The sequence below is a fragment of the Lytechinus pictus genome, chromosome 16 (genome assembly GCF_037042905.1).
Source record: "Lytechinus pictus isolate F3 Inbred chromosome 16, Lp3.0, whole genome shotgun sequence".
Lineage (NCBI taxonomy): Eukaryota > Metazoa > Echinodermata > Echinoidea > Temnopleuroida > Toxopneustidae > Lytechinus > Lytechinus pictus.
Genome location: NC_087260.1, coordinates 14512523 through 14533038, shown reverse-complemented (window position 1 = coordinate 14533038; position 20516 = coordinate 14512523). Strand labels below are relative to the sequence as shown.

The 20516-nt window shown below is 37.7% G+C and overlaps 1 protein-coding gene across 1 annotated transcript; it reads left to right on the top strand.

The window, feature by feature from the left end:
- Positions 1-7866: 7866 nt before the first annotated feature.
- On the top strand, positions 7867-11065 carry LOC129278645 (uncharacterized). The gene is made up of 4 exons (XM_054914791.2): positions 7867-8067; positions 8534-8736; positions 9560-9797; positions 10508-11065. Exons 2-4 carry the CDS (start codon positions 8550-8552, stop codon positions 10980-10982), a joined length of 900 nt encoding a protein of 299 aa, XP_054770766.2. The 5' UTR covers positions 7867-8067; positions 8534-8549; the 3' UTR covers positions 10983-11065.
- The last annotated feature ends 9451 nt before the right edge of the window (positions 11066-20516 follow it).

The window sequence follows — 20516 nt, the reverse complement described above, 5'->3', positions numbered from 1 at the left end:
ACATTCCACAGACCTAAATAAATGGCATTCTTTCTCGCATAGAGTTATGTTTTCAGTATGACCGACATCCAACACTCGTGCTCTAGCATTTCTAGCTTCTGCTGCTACCGCTTCATATATACTGCTGATTGTGCTTTTCCCAAGTGTAATACAATGTTACAAGTAACAACAATAAACACCACCACCACCACTACCACCACCACCACCAACAACAACAACAACAACAGCAACATCAACAACAAAAACAACAACAACAATTACTACTACTACTTCTACTACTACTACCACTACTACCACTACTACTTATACTACTACTACTACTACTACTACTACTACTACTACTACTACTACTACTACTACGACTACTATTACTACTCCTACTCCTGCTACTACTACTACTACTACTACTCCTACTGCTACTACTAGTACTACTACTATTAGCTCTTCTATACTACTACTAAAATGTTCCCCGTTAATGATAATTAAATTTTCTTGTGTTTGTCAACTTTTTAAATAAAAATTTAGCCACTACTCTGGCAACCCATACACTCACCTCATCTGTATTTTGTTTATTGGAATATTTAAGAGCCATAGTATAATAGATCGAGATTTGAACCGGTTTTTCATGCCGCTTCCTAACATCACACACAAAAGAAAATCCAAATATATCCCGCTGCACTGCAATGCTTATTTCATATCTTTAATAGCTAATCATTCATTACTGGTAGAGCAATTTGATAACTCGAGATACTGTAGGCAAGAAAGACAACCTTTTCCATATAATTCTACGGCACAGATCAAATTAAGCTCTGTATTAAGCCAGTAATCATTACTGAAATCGCAATCGCTAAATTAATCTACGGCGCACCGTAGGAAAAGCCAAAAAGACATCTTTCTACAATTGGATTCCACTTCCTTGGAAATCAAACGCCTTTCATCGGCTGATCAGCGATCATCATTGGCGTTCATCATATTAGAAACCGACTAAGAATCCCGGCGTCAACTTTGTCAACTTAATACCTACAAGCGAACTCGGGCGCGTTACCCTTTCCTGCGATGGGGTCTGTTACACGAACGAGAGTTTACACGGATGAACAATCGTTGTAATACTACAAGAACTACAGTTAATTGGTTTAAGATCAACACATTTCTGCAGACTTGTGAACATTGGTCATTAATTTTGCTCATCTAATATTTTAAAAGACCTAAAATGATATTGCATTTTCTCGGAGGTGCGGACTCGGTGATGAATCGGTGGGAAGTCGGTTATCCGAGACTGTAAAATGGCGGACTCGATTTGGCGTTGTGAGTGTCAGCTGCATCAAAGACACCGAATATAATTATGATAACGACAAACCGTAGGCCTATAGAGAAATCAATTGTAATGGTGGCTGCAATGTTGCTACTGCAAAACCGATTCGAGACCGAATTGGAGTCGGTGTCGTAATTGTGACTGCACCATTCGAATTGCAGGGAGTGAGACCGGTAACACAGTCACACCAAACGGTCACCAAATCCTGCACTGAGTGGCGATATAACTGTGGTTTAAGACATGGACCTGGAGACATGAAGGTTATCCCTTGCTTCCTCGATTATTACTGGCATAACTGAATCAATGAAAAAAAACCTTCTTGATTAAAAACGTCTGGCAGGAAATTTTATGCTTCTGAATAAAAGTATTTCCAGATTGAGGCCTTCTCACAAATGCTTTATGCTCGGTAGTAAAATCTAAAAGAATATATTCTATTCAGATTCAATGTTGTTGGTTTATTTTAAGGTCACGACATCTTGCCAACACTACTTAATCAAGTGATGATTTATTCGACACTAATGGTATATTTTACTCGCTGACGGATGAAAAGGAACCTTTCAAATTCACTATTGTTTTTTTAAAAAGACAACGTAGTTGTCTGTCTACCTTTAATCAGAAATGTGGTAATTATATAATTTACTGGAAAGTATTGTATTAATCTTTATTTTCTTTATATAAAGAGCTGGGAACGGTGGTTTAATGGGAAGTTCCTTTCAGCGAAATAGTGAATAAATAAAAAATTATTAATAAGAAGTGAATATTTCGTGACAAAATCTTCGGAATTTGTTTATTTTTAATGCTAGCAATTTCTAGGTCAAATTCCATCCAGGCTCAGAAGAAATTACAACCTAGTATGATTTTCATAGATACTTGGACAGTGGCGGTTCGAAGCAGCTTTGAATTTTGCATAGCTAATAGGCCTACTGACAAAAGCATCGCATTCGATAAATTGATAAATGATGACGTCTTTCAGTTCTTGTAATGGTAAATGAAATTCTGAGAAAGTTCGGAATGAGATTTTTAGTTGGAATAAACGCTCTATAATACGAACATTATATCAACGGAACAGAGTAAATTCCCCGAAGCTTTCGGAACCCGATGTCATGCTCTATCGTTTGTCAAACAGAATTTACGCCTCAGTCCCATGCAATGAAAATGAAGTTTGGATCACGGATTGAACTTAATCACGAAGCACAATGTCGATGTCCTGCGGCAGCGTCAGAAGCGGACGTGAAATCATTATTAGTTAATGATAAAACATCTCAACGCAGAGGCTAAGCAAACGAAGGACATAAAAGAAATAAAACATCGAGGATTCGTGAAGCAGCACGTTTGGGAGTCTCCGAGGAAATTCGACAATATTTTTACCGCCAAAACTTTCGCACCGCCCCTTGGAAATCGGCCGTTTTTTCACGTAGCCCTATCCTCCCTCGGGAGTGCCTGACATGGCTTTTGCGGTAATGTTTAGCAGTGGCGTACGCAGTAGGAAACGGTACGGTCGAAATGTCGAAATGTTGGATAAAGCCGTTTGGAATCTCCAATTACCATGATTACTGAAAAGGTCTGCGGGTGGTAGCGGAAAAGACAGGAGGAAGACCTTCGATGGGATGAGAAGCATCATTTTCTTGTTATGACCTAGTTCAACTGTTTTCCCGCCACGGGTATCGAACAAAAAAATACCCCCACATTCATGAGATTCTGGGCGAGGTTTATATCATGAAAGATGACAGCCTGAAGGCTTCATTAAATGTTTTGCTTTTCTTTAGTATTCTCATATCTGCCATGTACATGTATGTGATGCGATGTTACTAGTTGATTTTGCCTTACGAAGACAGGTTTGAAAAAGAGAGGGCCTGAGAGGGATGGTTTGTTTCGTTTTAACTGGCGCCATCATAGTGACTGCACACAGCTACGGTAATTATCATCAGCAAAAGGTTTCAGTAAGAAAGTTAAATTGTAAAGGATTATACCAATTTTTTGGGTGTAAGTTTTACATTAATGTCTGTTTACAAAACTATTTTACGTCATGGAATTTGTAAGATCGGGATAGGGCCTAAAGTGCACTAAAAGCAATGTTATACATAGCAATGTTTTCCCGATTTTAGCAGGGAAGTGTATGCATGATTGAGTAACAGGCTTGTATCAGTCAGATATTGTTTACGTCTAAGACCTACCTTTTAGATATGACCCAGGACAGGGGTCGAACATCGAACTTCTGCATCAATTCGTCACTTCCTCAATGAGGTTGACCACGGGGGGGGGGGGGGGGGGGGTGGGGTAAATATCATATCATGGTCTCTAACCTACGTTGGTTGATTCTCGTCACAGATGTTTCTTTTGAAATTTTGTCCCCACTGATCATGTCGTTATATTGTCGGTATTACGGTTTTATAACGCCGTCATTGCGCACGTTGTCATGCTAGACACTATGATGAAAAAAAAAACTTTGGCGGAAACCAAGCACCTAATACTCGCATGCCGTCGATTTAATCCCGATCAAAATTAATTTACCTTTTTTTATTACGCCGAGCCCTGGTATCTTTGTCACAGTTTTCTCGCCAGACAGATGAAATAAGTCAATCTATATTCAATTATTGAAAACATGACCTTTGAATTCATATCTGTCACCTTCATCCTCTAAAGCGGTATCAGATAACAATCGCTTGTTTGCAAATACATCCCCATCTTGACCTAAAGGTCACGGCGCATGCTCTCTAGTGAATTGTTCATCGATTGAAGTTCGGGCAACGATTTAATATCGCTGTTTGGAAAGTCAGGATGCATCCATAACTGCTTCGAGTCACGTCAAATGTCACGCGCGTTCATCGAACACTTATTCCGGTAGGAATAAGATATTGGGCGATGTAATCTACTGGAAATGTGATATCGGTTGCGAATAAATTCCTAACTTTTTCACAAATTAGCCCGGATTTTAAAACTTTTATTGCATTTAAACCATCTTAAATGCCAATTTTAGGAGATGATGGAATACTGATGGGTCTATCTAGTATTCTATTTAGTGTTTCTCGAGTCAATATTGAAAATCTAGAGGAATTACCTGTCAACGTGGGATTTACCATTGTGTTATCAGATTACCAATTTTCACGAACGTGGAGCTTAAGGAGTACTTATAAGATCAAAAAGATGATAAATTATTTCTTGACCTACATTAAAAAAAGGGCTTAATATTGAGTTTACTTCAATAAAATAAGTAGAAGAAACAGATCTCGTATACACACGCAAAAAAAATGGGTAGTTCTTGATGATTCAATTTTAGCACTTTTTAGGAGCTTTTTAGGAACAACAACGATTGCAAGAATCAAGACATATTTTGCCTTAATTTTTAGAGTAACGTTATAAAAACCTGCTCCTTTTATAAAACTATCTGTTTTCGTTTTCTTTTTGTCCTCTTTTCCTTGTTTCACCTTTTCCTTCTTTTTTCACCCTTAAAACATCCCAGGGGGACGTCCTTGTCCCCTTTGTGGCGCAAACCCAGTATTTCACTATTCATTGGGTCATTTCATTCGTTTCTTCTCTTCGTTCGGATACGACAGATCATCATTTTTTACCATTCATTAACAAACAAGAAAATAAATGATTGAAATAACCATCAATTTAACCCGGTTTTTTGTAAAATTCGTGTTTTATGAATATCCATCCACGAAGAATCCGAAACGTCCTCTTTAAGTAAACTTTGTATTTTAGCTCTGTATCAAAATTACGCTATAAGAATATATAAACAGTCTCACATCGAGTGTGCGTAATTGAGAAGCCGCTTTGAAATCTTAGCACACACCTTTTTAGACTAAAATCTTGCTGAAAAATATTGATTTTGGTATTTTCCTGAAAGATAAATCCAGATCATAATGAAAATCGAGAAGGATGAATGATGACAGAGACGGGTCATGCAATTGATGACCCAGATTTCCGAGCTGAATTTTTCATTTCCAGAGCGAATTATGTTTTACTTATAGACAAACATTGTATTTATTTCTTCCCCATAATCTATATACCTTATCATCAGTTTTATATTAAGTCGAGATAGATAAGACCTTGAATCTTTACAAGACGGAGCGGACGGTTCATACGGTATACGTCAACGCACTTTTCTTCTGGACTGTATCAGTGATGTTTGTGAAGTTCCTGCAGCAGAGTCTCGAGAACACCTGTAATCTTACCAGATTGCGTAATCTTACAGGAAATTGGTATTTGGTGTATGGAACCTTACAAATTTCCTTTAATAAAACACCCTTTTCCCCTTTTTAAACAGACCTGTTCTGTTAAATTGCAGAAAAATTCCTGTTTTATGAATTTACAGAATGATTCTGTTATTGCTTTCTGCAAAGTCTTTTTTTTTCTGTAAAATCAGGTTTTTTTAACAGTGTAGCTTCCACTCCACTTACGGTTTTACGGGCCTAAAACATTTCCCTTAGAGTCGTGTGTTAAAATGGCACTTTTTGAAAATAAGGATGACATTGGGGGTCGAATGTTTACCAGTGGATAGGATATATATCTGACAATCAATATCTGACCAGAAAAGGGTTCCTCGGCCGGCTCATTTTAAAAATAAATCGGCATTTGTAAAGGCATCTCTTGAGGGTAAAATTCATCACCTGAAGCTGTAAAATAGCCCTTATCCTTCCGCCAGACTAAATATACTTCCAAACTTGATGATATTTCTTCCCAATTTCGGAAAGGGAAGTTCAGTAATATCAAAAAATAGAATCAGTGTTAGATACACAATCATATTCATACTTTATGTCAATCAGCCACATCAAAATAACAAAAAATAAAAAAAATGAGAAAATGGGTTGGCTCGAATAAATATATGTTTCCTTTCCGTTGTTAGTAGGCCCTTGTGACCTTACACGGCCGTTTGATTTTGGACCTCATGGCTCCCTATATAAATTTACCCGAAACTTACGCGCCTCTTACACGGCCTTTTATCATGTTTATAACAAGCCAGGCAAGACGACTTGGTGACGTCAATCTTGGTTTCAAATAATATCTGAAGTCCGGTATAACTTAGGCCATGGTGTAAATGATGGAAAGCAAAACATGTACAAAATTATGTATCATTGTATATTTATAATGTTTACTGTGCAATTTCGTCACGCTTTAATGATGAAGAAAACTGTTTGAGTATACCATTTCCAGATAGTTATCGATTATTTGAGCGTTAAAAAGCTGATAAATTGAACCTTCGCCATTTTTGTTAAATGTCTGTCACAGTACTGTTGGCCATCCTTAGTTAAACCACAACTTTATACTATAGAGTTTAAATCAAACCCAAGTTAAGAATACGGGCTATAAAGTTTAAAGACCAAGACTTCTCTTTTCATTCAGACTTCTTTAATCTTTTTTGTTTGTTTCTGTTTCTTCCTTCCCCTTTTCACTACTTGTAAAATCACAAGGGAGGCGGTCGCCCCCTCCCCTCGTGGCACTACTCTTGGTATAGGATGAGCAAACTGAACCCAAATTTCTTGGTTTAACAAACTTTTTAAATGCTGGCTCCACAATAACACCTAAATATGCAAATTTTATGCCCAATCGAAGTGTGAGAAAATATTCAGCTTAATAAATACTTAAAAGATAAATGATTAACCCAGTGATTAGCATGATTAGTAATAGTGGCAAGGATGTGTCTTAACCTGGTCATTGAAACTTAAGGTAAATATCCGTGGACTGAAGACACAGACCCATCACTTCTACGGCCCGACATAACAAATAAAAATCGGTCTATTTTTTTCTTTAACTTTGAGCCACGTATACTACGACTTACCATTATTCCTCGGATAAAAGGCAGTGTGAAAATATACGCCGCCTCCTTCTATCCAATCAAAACTATTATTTTTTTGTTATTAATCAATTGATTAGTTAATTAATTCATTTAGTATTTATTAATATATTCATTCATTTTCTTTTACCCATTTATGCATTTATTTATTTACATATATATATTTTTAATTGATTAACTAATTAATCTATCCATCTATTTATTTATTTGTTATTCTTTTATTTGTTCTTGTTCTTTTGATTTTAATTACTATTCCGGTGATATATATTGCTGGTTCATAAAATTAAAGACGAATTTTATGGTAATTTCAGTTTTGGGTGCAATACCCTCACTTTAGGATGGCCATCTTAGACGTTCAAAAGATGGAACAAGAAACATTAAAAAAATAATAAAAAGCACACCTCCTCCTCCCCAATAGAACAATTAATACAAAATCAAGATTTCAATTGGAGTAAGAAATATGAAAAAAAAAACATCTGTCTGTCTGTGGGATATCGATTATTGCGATATTTCTTTGCGTGTTCTTCGTTTTGGGTAGTATCATAACTACGGTATTTCCGAATGTTCAATATCTACGTGTAGCTCTCGCAAAACTCTCATAATATCAGAAGATGCTATGCAGCTATGGGTTCCTTCAAATGCATTGTTGATGTTGTGTGGCAATTAAAGGTGACCAAAATAATGCAGTTATCATAATGTCAATATGCTGAAAAGGGTCAAACCAATGTTTCGACAAAGTAATTGATATGCTATCTTTGACGTAATTATCTTTCGTCGCCATATGTCGAAACTCTCAGAGGTCTTGAACATGGACAAAACAGATTAATTACCAACATCGCTTCTTTATGCAACGTAGACACCATTGGATACGGACAAGGTTGTGTAACACTCAAGAAATATCAAACTATTCAAGGACGAGAAATACAGTTTACATCTGCGCATCGGCTTCATAAGAGAGGTAAGTCAAAAAGTTCCCATTAAAGTTTTTACATGTATGTACTTGTTGTCTATTCCTACATAATAGTTCGCTCATGTGTTGTGAAAAGTATCAAATTGCAAGATTACAATAAGAGAAGATTATGTCGACATTGCTAAATAAATTGCATTAGAATTGGTGCTGATAGCATCGCATTAGTCTTTAGATCTATTTACAAACGCCAATTGTAAATGGATCTGTGATATATTATTGTTAATTCATAAATGATGACATGATGAAAGTATCGACAGGGGTGATCTTCTGTGTCAATTTCAATCCCTTATATGTGGGTCTCTAACTTTAGCCAAGTGACGTCATGTCGCAGCATTATACGAGGTCTAATCATAAGTTTCTTTTAAAATAGGATTTTAAGATCTGAATAGCATTATACGAGTATACGAGGTCTTATCATTATTTCTTTTTTAAATATGATTTTAAAACTGAATAGAGAATCACTTCCAATCATGTTGCGGACATTGCTAGTGGCTCTCGGTGTAGCCCTTGCTCATGGCATCACGGTAGAGGAGACGGCGTATTTCGGCACCACCGGGGCACCTGAGGGGAATACTGGTATCACTGGATGGGTGACTGTCACCTCCAGCGGATCGAACTGGGTAATTCAAAGTAACAACATACCAGATCATGAAACAGGTGAATTTTCATAACTTTGTGATATTACCCCCCCCCCGGAAAACCCAACAAAACAAAACATCAACACAAGCGTGGCCTTGGGAAGCGAGGGTGTATGTTATTTATTTCCTTGTCATTGTTTTTTTTCTGACGACAACCACCTGAAAAAAAAAAACGCCCAGCACAGCACCCCTTATTAAAAAAAATCGTTGCCAGGGCATCGAAAATAAAGCAAAATAAAATCAGGTTAAAACAAAAATAAGCATAAACAAAACAAACAACATACAGCACAAATTAAAAAAAAACGCAAGAAGATTTAAAAAAAATGACAAATAACCATTAAGCATGCTGAAATTCCATGTATCTACTATGACGAGGACAAACCAAGAAAATATAAACACGTACTTTAATATTTTAGACGAAAATAAGTGACAATGCTTTTAATACGAGGGACTAATATTACAAGCCTGGCTTCTTATTAAGTCATTTTATCTCATGTTCTCTTAAATACTTTACTAGTTACTTTATATGCACTAGTTACTTTATATGCCTAACAGTATGTTCATTATTATTTCATTATTTTATAAAGCGATTTTATTTGTGCTTGACATTTTGTGAAATTATTTCATTATTTTATAAAGCGATTTTATTTGTGCTTGACATTTTGTGAAATGTGAAAAATTTAAGAAAAAAAATCCAAATTCTGGGAATCAGCTTACCCATCAATAGTTAATTATTTTTTTTTATATGATGCAAATGAAAAAAAAAAGTAGACCAGTCCTAATGTAAGAATATCGATATCGAAAGCTGATAATTGTGTGCCTATCATCTTGACACCGCTAAGGTACCTTTCCCGGGAACCACAACCCCAATTCCATCCTTGAGCAGACGGTTAGCCGCACCGTCCCCAAGGAACCCCAGGTAGCTACCACCACCACCTGTCTCCCCGGTGGACCCATCGGCATCGCGGTCAACGGCATCGCCATTTTCAACCCATGGGACGCTGACGGCGAGAACGCGGTGGAGGGCGAAGGCGCCGAGGTCTTTGACATGTGCGATGGTCATCCGGATCAGCGCGGAACGTAAGGACAATGCAGGAGGGGAAATATGGGAGGGTGGGGGAATGGGTGCAATGAAAGAGAATATATAAAGCAGGGGCGGATCCAGGATTTTCCAAAGGGGGGAGGGGGCACATTTTCCGATGAAAATTTTGACAAACCAAAATTAAGGATATTTCGTCCCAGAAAACTTTGACAAGGAAAAAAAAAGGTCTTCACTTTCAAGAGGGGTCGGGGGTACACTTTTGTTTTAACGGCATTTTTACATTACAAATTGTTATTTTGCTTCTCAAAGGGGGGGGGGGGGGCACGGGCCGGCATTGCCCCGACCCCCTCGGTCCGCCTGTGATATATGGTTTGCCTAAATGGACATCGAAGGATTGAATACTTTAAAAAGACAAAGATTGATCGGAAGGATAGAGGGGAAAAATAAATGAGCATAGGAAATTAAAATTATAAAAAAATAATAGGAAGGGGAGAAAATACAAAATGCACACAAAAAGAAAATAAGATGGAGATGCTTCTAATAAGTTTAATGTTATACATTTTTCATAGTATACATGGTATAGTTCTAGCCATTTTTGTTAGACTGTGCCATATCACTTCGTGGCTCCTAATGATTATAGGTCTATAATGTATTTAAAAAAAAATCATTTTTGGCAAAATAAATTTACAATTGCATACCAATAAAATATTAAGTGTTCCTTATGGTGCACCATTATCTCAAAACGCAGATACCATTACCACCGGGAGCCATCCAGCTGTCTCTTCGATGTCAACCCTGGCGTGTCCTCACCGATGGTCGGCGTCGCCTTCGACGGCTTTGCAATCTACGGCCCCGTCGACGAGAGCGGAAACACGCTGACCTCGGCCGATCTGGACGAGTGCCACGGCCGCTACAACTCGGACGGAGTCTACCAATACCACACCACCTCCGACTTCCCCTACATCCTCGGGTGCTACAGAGGCACCCCTCAGGGTGTCAACACCGGTGGCAGCAACTGCTACAAGGCCGCTGATGCCGATGAAGCAGGCAATATTGCTGGTGGGAGTGGTGGTGATGGTGGTGGAGGGGCTCGGCCACCCCCTCGACCACGCCAAAGGCGCTCTGGACCTCCAGCCAACGCCCTGGTACCGCAGAACCTCTTCCAGAGGAGGCTACCAGCAGGATACCGGGAATTCCTCCAGAAGGTCATCTTTAAACGATAAAATACAAAACGAGATTATATTCAAATGAATTAACAAGTACATCATTTACGTAAATAAAAAAAATAATACTGAAATTCAGACAATTTGAAGATCTCATTATCTTTTTTTTTTTTTTTTTTTTTTTTTTTGGGGGGGGGGCATTAAACTTTATACACTCTATACCACATCAATTATGTTTTGTCTATTGGTCAAATATCAGCAAGAGCTTCTTCACGAATAGCCGGATTGAAGCTTGTACCACGTAATTCCGTTTTTTTCCACAGTCAATGTCTTTGTTGGCATAATGTTCACCGCTAATGCATCCTATCCTTTGAAAAACGTGCACTGAATAATATCGAGATTAGACCTTTCACATATAATTGTTTCAGAGATCTTCATGATGAAATATGGCTACGATTAAGACATCACTTTAGCGCTCAGGATGAACACTTCAAATATCTCTGGGAAGATTGAATTTTCACTTCAGCTTGTATGTGGTTCTCGAGCGAAGATAAGCACTCCATCATCATGATCTTGCTATTGCTTTATCATGAAAAATATGACACATTAGGGAGAGCATGGAAACGACGTCACTTCGGTAGGATGGGGTGAAATAAGAACCCCATAAAAATAATTACCAATGAATTGATTATCACTTTCACCCGCGTTAACCCATCTTCACTTACATGATCATATTTCTGTATCATTTTCTGTTTAAATTGAGAATCAAAGAGCCAACGGCTTGGTGAATGTCAAACCACTAAGGGATCATGATTTCAGAGGATGGACGGAGCCATATCTTGCACGAAAATGCATATCTGAACGTTGACCATGTTGGAAGGCGACTCATGACATGTATAACGATTATGTATGGATGAGTGTTTGGGTTTGGGTGTGTGTGGGAGGGTGTTCGTGGAGGTGTTGGAGTGTTCGCGTGCTTATGATTGTGATTGAGATAAAGGGAGAGGGAATAAGTGTGTATCTGTGTTAGGGTGTGCGTGAGGGTGCGTGAGGGTGGATGAGGTTGTGGGTGTGTGTGTTTTCATGGGGGTGTACCCTTTGTGCAAACCCTTTTCATTCCAATAAGGTTCTATGGTGACGTCCAAAACCTCCCAAACTGGAGGAGGCAGATGCCCCCAATGTCACATGCCCTTCGCCATCGATGAAAGGGGAACGTGATTTACGCAATCGGGAATGACCTTGATCGTGACGAGGATGTTAACGGAATGATTGATTGACTGGCATGATGATGCGCTTTCGATGGGGTTACCTTTATTGATTGCATTAGTGTAGAAGGTATAGACCTATTAAGTCATCATCAACTCATCAAGCTGGTTGCTATTGTGCCAATTGTGCTGGCGTCCTCATGGTCATGGCGAGCGTTTGACGAAACAAACTGTGAGTGATATTGTTATAAGCTACTGAAAATAAGTGTGTGTGATTGGCTGAGAGCAAATTAGTCGGTAGAAACCACTTACTGAACTTTTCTTGAAACGCTCCCAAGAGATGGTATAGTGGAAAGAGAACACGATCCCTGATATGTTGTTCTTTAGAAAGAAAGATGACATATCATCTTGGGGGAAATCTCAAAGATGAAATAGAGATATGGGATAAGGATAAAGAAAAACAGTTAATATATCACAGTGTAATTCAACCGATGTGTTGTATATACACGTAGTTATATCGACTTGTTATGCCTTTGAATAAACCTTCATCTATATCTGATGAGACACATGAACGATGCTACGGGATGAAAGAGGCAAATATAATAATGATTGTTTAAGTAATGAAACAAAAACAATAAAAGAGGGGAGGAAGAGAGATAAACAAGACTATCGACAAGATAGACCTATGCGGTGAAACACTTAGATACCAACATCATTCGAATGAGAAAGGGGGGGTCAACTTTAGCTGGTCTTGCCCCCTTTCTAATAGCCTGGCGCCGCCCCTGAAAAGACATTACCCCCCCCTTTCCACGAGACGTCACTGCCTTGTCCCAGTTTCATATTGTTTCTCCTGTTTTCCAGGATCTCCAATTTATTCATTTAATGTTTCGAGAAAAAGATAATTTTCCACAGATGCAATCACGACAATGACGCCATTCTTGATAAGGACGATCGACGAAATGACATCACCCTATCAAGGCAGATGATGAAATGATCCAGCAGATCATTTCCCTGAAGAAAAGATGATCTATATTCTCAAAACTGAAAAAATCCAAAAGCTTGCAACTTTATAAGTGCATTTAGCCTATCGATTTGTAAAAGAAAAATACGGCTATGTATGATCATTTCGGAGTAACGCTGGCTTTATCTTGATTCTTTTCGTAATTCATTCACTGTACGTATACCGGAACCTTTAATGACGAATCGTATTTTTGGTTTGATAACTGGACAGTGTTATAAAAAGCAGCATGATTACCACAAAGGAAAAAGAAATGCTCCTCTAGACACAGTCTTGTAAATAATATACAAAATTTCACATTGATCTACACTTTTGCTGCACCCAACCCTGGGGAGGTAAAATGTTATTTGGCGGAAATGTATTCCTTGAAATGCTTGCGCAGTGCACTATATAAACATCTTGCCGGGCTATTCAAGCGAGGGTAATAATATTCAATCCTTTGGTAGCACATAGAAATGTTAATTGGTACACGAGTGTTATACTAGTATAAGAAAACTGTTAACATTAGTATTATTATTGAATTATTTTGAAACATACAATATTATTTAGAGGGGGCGGCAGTGTAGGCCCTACTTTGGTAGCCATGGTAGGTGGCATGCCACATCTAAGGTAACAATATTTTTTCTCAACGCATAACAGGTGATGAAATATAGTAACACCACCATGACACCAAAGACCTTTCAACTGTCTTCCTCTATTCCCCACTTAAAAAAAACCCCATTGGATGCGGTTGTCCCTGTCCACCCCCACTCTTGCGCCGCCCAGTTTCCCCCCAATTTTAATGAAATCATAAATTGGAATGCGACTGTATTATCAAGATGTGGTTTTGCTTATTCTACACTTCTTTATTCAAGTCGTATTTTTCAAGCAATACATAATACCTTTCTTAAGTGCGCCATACATTCCATCATTTGTTTTAAATCCCCAGCTAAATTCAGCCAGACTCAGTCCCTTATACAGAAATCATAACTTAAGCCCAGGGGCCTTTATCATAATGCATTTAACCAATCCTCGAGTAACTGATATGCTATCGTTTTCTGCTTTGATTGTTTGTTGAGAACTTATACCTTTCCTGCCATGCTTGTAAAACTCTCATCAATATACCACATTTCGCCTCATCTCTCTGCATTTATTTACCGACTTGAATTTCAAGCGGTCGTTATCTTTCCCGCTCAAGTGCACTTCCGCTTCCGGTTCGAGAGGTCAAGAGTCCAATTATCGTTTTCTCGAGTATTTGGATGCACTGGAGGTGGAGGCAAGCATGAAGGTCCTTGTCTCAGGAAAATGAAACAAATTACAATATCACCAAGAAGGTTGGTAGTCGCAGCCGGTTTGATCAGCATTGAATTACAAGTCATAATGGGAATGCTATTCGGAACAGAGTGCACGGATGCTTGTAGAATGTTATTAAGCATTTTTGTTTAAATTCAAGATGATATAGAATAACGATATAAAATTATATCATGATAAACAATGTAGAGATAAAAATGTGTGTACGAGCAGTAAAAGAAAACATTATGTTTCCTCGTCATACGAACAATTTAATAAAAATCATCGGTATGATCATCTTCATCATCTGTTTTGTTTGCCCTTATTAATCTCCAAATATTGTTTAAGCCTGTCATTCTAACAACAAGTTGTTTAAACCTTTTTGTATATGTTTTAACTTTTTAAACAGCTTGTTTAAAATGTGAACAGATGTTTAAAAAGTTTAAACAATAGTTGTTAGAGTGACGGGCTTAAACAATGTGCTTAAAATTTTAAACAACGTTTTTACAGTGTAGTTTTTCAAATGATATGTTGTATTTTCATGGAACTAACATACAGAAAAAGATTTCTTTGACTATACTTTTTGAGGGAAAATGAAAAAAAATCAACATAGCGGATCCAGGGTTAGGTGGGATCCAAGCCCCTCCCCCCACACACTGAGCTGATGGCAGATGGCACTTTGATCCGTAGAGGTAGAAAACTTGTACCTTTTTTTCATTTCATGCCTCGACCACTCGTTTTGGTGCTTTTATTTTTTTGTTTTAAGGCAGTGACCATTATTAAACTTGTCAACCAATCAAAGATACGTCAACCCCCTTTAAGAAAACCATGACTGCCCTATGTGTATAGACCTTGGATATTGCTTCTGTGGGCGAGTCCGAATCTACAGTCCCATTCGTTTACAATGAAGTGGGTTTTGCAGAAGTATCGAGTTTCCTGCGCTTTACTCAAGTGCTCAAGCTGGACTTGATTGAATTGCAGAGGATACACCAGCGGCGTATCTGGGAAAAGCAGTGCCCCCGGGGCAAGTGATGAATTCACGCCTTCAAACTTGCATTCCAGGGTGATTCTTTAGGTGTACATCACTTTGAAATCTTCCAGTTTTCAAGATAATTGTATCATGCATGATTTGTTCACTTTGCATCTTTTCACGTCAAATGAAAAAAAAAAGAACCATAAAAGTTGCGCATCCGTTACGCCAGTGCATTCATGAGGCACTTGAGCTTTGATAGTGTACCAGGGGGGGGGGGTGGGCTGGAATGGGCAGGGGGCAAATTGCCCGGACACACTTTTGACGACGCCCCTGTATTGTAGGGAAATGTGTGTCCCTACTAACATTTCCCTACTGACGAGATATTCCATGTACTCCACTGCAGTGAACTGACTAAATTGCCACAGTTTTCTACATTACTATTAACGTTAAAACAGGAACAAGAGATGTCATTTCGCAAGTGCATTCTTGATTCCATTTCATTTTCTAAGGCCTAGCAGTTCGATTAAGTGATGATAATGTTTTCGAACATGAGACCGAACGTCGCGGTGGGAACTGGGTCTTTCTTCGCCAATCTGTCGGACAGGAACCCGGTGAAACATTGACCGGCTCGCCGGCTCAGTTTCCACTTCAAGACAAGAAGGAGTGACGCTTGTCATAGCGAAACAAGAGCCGCAGAATTCTTATCATGAAACCCGACCCATACGAGTCGAACACGGATAATAATTGAAACTCGGACCGGAGTCATCTTTAGGCAAAAGTACTCCAGCGGAATTTTACTTCTGAAGCAGGAGTGCAAGTTTAAGTCTCCGTTTACCCCCTCGGTAAGATCCCCAGAGTATGTGTTCAGCAAAAAAAATTAGGAGTATTTACTCGATGAAACGAGACACCCGGACAAGTTTTCTTGAAGGGTCGGACAACCCCCGCACAAAGCAACAAAAAGGCATATCGTTCCAAAAGTGGGCTTTTAAAACCTTGTATCTCAAAATTAAGATATTTTGATGACAGCTCAGAATAAGCTTCATTTTAGTAGGAGCCTTTCTTTACCTGGAAAGAGTTCTTGACAGGTATCAGGAGATCGTTTTCACACAACATAAGATTGTCATCATTGTCATATTGCTAAAATATAGCTTTTTCTACGCTGCCCTCAAAATGTTTAGATTTTGAGGTATGAGGTTTTATCACAACCACAGTCACAGTAACCAAACCGACCGATAGTATGTTATTGATAATTATGTATATAAGAGCTTTGATCGGACTGGGATCGACTTGACTGGTGTACATGTGGAATTAGATTAAAGTTAGAGGCTCGTCAAACCTAGTCTGCAGACACAGACCCCGAATGATACTTTGATCAACAAGAGGGTCTGCACACAAGACTACATGTAGCACATACAAAACTTGCTGTTTCAATTTCAGAGCGAGAAGGCCTTCAGTACGCAAGTCATCGTAGGCTGCGCATTCAGACCATTTAACTCGAGTGAAGGGTTTGCACAGCGGAATACATAGAGCCAAAGGTGAAACCGAAATTTGTCATCTCTCCTTGAAACTATTTTTTTCGAGAAGAAGTGGGCCTCACACTGAACTAAACTTTGGATTGATTGATATCCCGAGATTCGCTGGCTCCCTCCTATAACAAGCCTTACACAAAATTAATAAAAATATGGGCCAATTATATAGCGCAGCTACTATATTAATATATTCTACTGCGCTAAACTTCTCATAATTATTATACCCCAGCTATGGCCGAGCCGCCATAAAGGCGCTCAAGCTTTCGAGGAATTTCTTTCTACCGGGTACCCATTCACCTCACTTGGGATGGGTGCAGCACAATGTGGGTATAAAAATTTTTGCTGAATGAAAACATGCCATGGTTGGGAATTGAACCCACGCCCCTCAGGTCTAAAGACGAGAGTCGTAATCATTAGACCACGATGCTCCCCCCGAAATCATTGAAAAACTAAAATGATGATTAAAATCCATTCAATTTTCGTTTTGTATTACTACTCATGGTATATACATTTTTCCCACAATAAGTGTAGAAAGGGCTTGTTGGAAGTGACAGTAAAAAAATGTATAGATTTGAATCCAGCCCCTTTGGTTAATAATGTAAAAATAAATCATTGAAAAAATAACATGTTACCTAGCGTCACACCATGTAATATTCATGGAAGTCGGTATTTTTATTTTTTTAAGATTACAGATACTAGCATTGGTTGAAACTGGTAAAAGATAAATTCGGCATGATTATTGATTATTGCGGGCGATAAGTAAGCAATTTGAACACGGTGATTCTTGGTCGCAACAAAGTATAAAAATAGTGTTTTTTAGAATTAAAATCTATGTATACATTAATTATTTAATTCATTAGTTTAACCGAGAATATTCGTATTCATTCATGTTTTTTTTCGGGAGGGGGTGTAAGTTTTTATAAATATATTGAAGACAAATACACAACAATTCAAAATGACTCGTATCAGAGTTTGATTTCTTTGCAATTAATAATTGAAACAGTTAATTTTCGAGAGAAGCACGAATTCAAAGTTCGAAATAAAAAAAGAACTTCAAACTACTTGGCTATGATTATGACATTTAGAAACAACAATGAGATACGCGTCAAAAGATCACCCAAATCTTAGCTGATGCACACAGATGCGAATAAAAATGTAAAACTTAAGAGACATATTCAACAGATTGATGTTATTAGGGCAAATATTCAACGAATAGCGAAGGAGGAATAGAAGTAATACATGAATTAAGCTAGTTTTAGATTTCATAAGCCACTGATTCGAAGTTCTTAATTCCTGTTGAAATTAAGAATTGGATAAGAGTAAAAATCGACATCGTGGAGGGAAAAAGACGGGGGTATTAGATAGGAATAAGGAGAATACGAAGGAGATATAAAAAATAATTATATACAATATATAAAAAGAGATTTATAGATTGATAGATAGATTTATATGTATATACGTATATGAATATAGAGAAAAATATTATCATAGGCCTACAAGCCCGTAGTCAGGGTGTTTGATAAGGGGTTTCGATCTATTCTCTTTCCTTCTCTTCTCACCCCTTCGTCTATGGTCTTGATCTAAATACTGAAGGAGAGTGGTGTTGTTAAGGGGGGGGGGGGTCGGAAGGGAGACGGATATTGACAAAATGGCGGCGAGAAAGAAAGAAAGAAAGAGAGAAAGAAAGGACAAAAATAAAGGAAGGAAGGAAGGACGGAAGAAAAGAAAAGAAAAGAAAGAAGGAAGGAATGAAGGAAAGAAGAAAAGAAAGAAAGAAGGAAGGAATAGATAAATAAATAAAGAAATATATGAATATATAAATAAATAAAGAAAGAAAGAAAGACAAAAAGGAAAATTAAGAGGGGAGGTGTGAAAGATTGGTAAAGGAAGGTCCTATATTAACTCATCTTCTGCAAGCACGAAGCCGACCAAATAGAAATATGATTCTTTATGTCTACAATCGTAGACCGATCAATACCAAATAAACGCAATTTTAGCCCTGTGAGGTACCAATTTCCGGATATTTTAAGAATTCGTTCCCTTCGATGCGCTCTGCCACTTCAATTTTCAATATGAAATATAAGTGCACCTTCATTATACTACATATTTTAATATTATTAAAAAAGGGACTTAGTGAATTTTCCAACACTCTCAGAAATGTTTTAACCAACATATTTACTTAGCATTAACCTATCAACAGTTGTTTGAAGGAGTAATGTGATGTAAATAATATGATTTGAACAGAAAAAAGAAAGAAAAAATTGGCAAACACAACACTGACAACTTTATTAAAATCGGAGAAGGAATAAAGAAGTTATGACAGTTTTAAGATTTTCATTACTTCGGTGAAACAGTTCTGTGCATGTCTTCATGAATATTCAATGATCAAACTTATGATATCATATACCCAGTTGTTCTTTTATATTCTGTCATATGAAATCATATTTATTCAAATTTTTGTCCTCCAAGAAATTAAAACGAATTGAATTGACACCTGATTTCATGCAAATTTTCATTGCTGTTACTAAATTTATTATAAGGTTAAATAATATCATACACATGTATATGAAAATATGAAGTAATTTATGTAATAACTGAGAAAACTGAAAGTGGGGATGTTACATCATCAGCCCACCTAATAAATATTCCGGACGATGTGCATAACTGTTTTCACACAATAAAGCTAGTTTACAAATCAATAATTGTGCTATTTTTATCGGTTTTGATGAGATATTTAGCATGTTACTTGGTGAATTTTGCTTCATTTACTTGAATATAAATATTTTCACCCTGGAGTACCCTTATAAGAAAAGTATCAAATTTCATTGCAGCTTTCTTCCTGCAGTTGGGAGGTTCATAATGTTAACCACTTAAATTTTTTCTGAGAGTGCAAGCAAGCCATAGCACTTTCTTATACAAGACGAAGGAAGAAAAATTAATGCTAAGGCCCAGTCATATAGGGAATGAAAAAAAACAAAGGCTTGCAACAATTGTGATTTTGCCAATTTGGTAACTTCCATGGAAATCTTGATAGTGATTGGCTGCTAAGCCCTGTTACCACGGTAGTTACCAACATGACAAAGTTACAATAGTTGTATAGCTCTTTATGAAACGGGCCCCAGTTACAGACATGATCGTATGTGTTGCGCCCTTGGTTGCAGTGTAAAAAAAAATATTGGGTAAAATTTAAACCAGCACGAGAGTAATTATGTGTCCAACCATTGCTAGTAGGTCCATGGTCCAACTAATTTGGGGCAGTATTTTACCCAATGCGGGAAGCATAATGTCCATTAAGGTTAAACAAAAAAAGAAGCAGCAATTACTTTAGAATGGGCAAAATTTTCATCACACTGGATAAATAAAAATGCCCCAAAGAAATGCCCAATGTTGGTTGGACACATAATTACCCTTATGGAGCATATTTACCCAATATTTTTAGAGTGTCCGAGACAATTGATGTGATGTATTTCTCTTTGAACTAATGATATAGTAGTGCAGTGCATTATAATGTATTGATGATAGCAGAAGTCAGCCGAAAGCATAAGAAACAAAAGCCGTGATCGAAAGAATGAAATACTTAATTACACCCCCTCGTGCTAA

Excerpts from the sequence above, each read along its gene's own strand:
- LOC129278645 (XM_054914791.2), top strand. The coding sequence starts at position 8,550 with ATGTTGCGGACATTGCTAGTGGCTCTCGGTGTAGCCCTTGCTCATGGC. Across the intron at positions 8,737-9,559 it reads CATACCAGATCATGAAACAG|GTACCTTTCCCGGGAACCAC; the intron begins GTGAATTTTCAT and ends GACACCGCTAAG. Across the intron at positions 9,798-10,507 it reads CATCCGGATCAGCGCGGAAC|ATACCATTACCACCGGGAGC; the intron begins GTAAGGACAATG and ends CTCAAAACGCAG.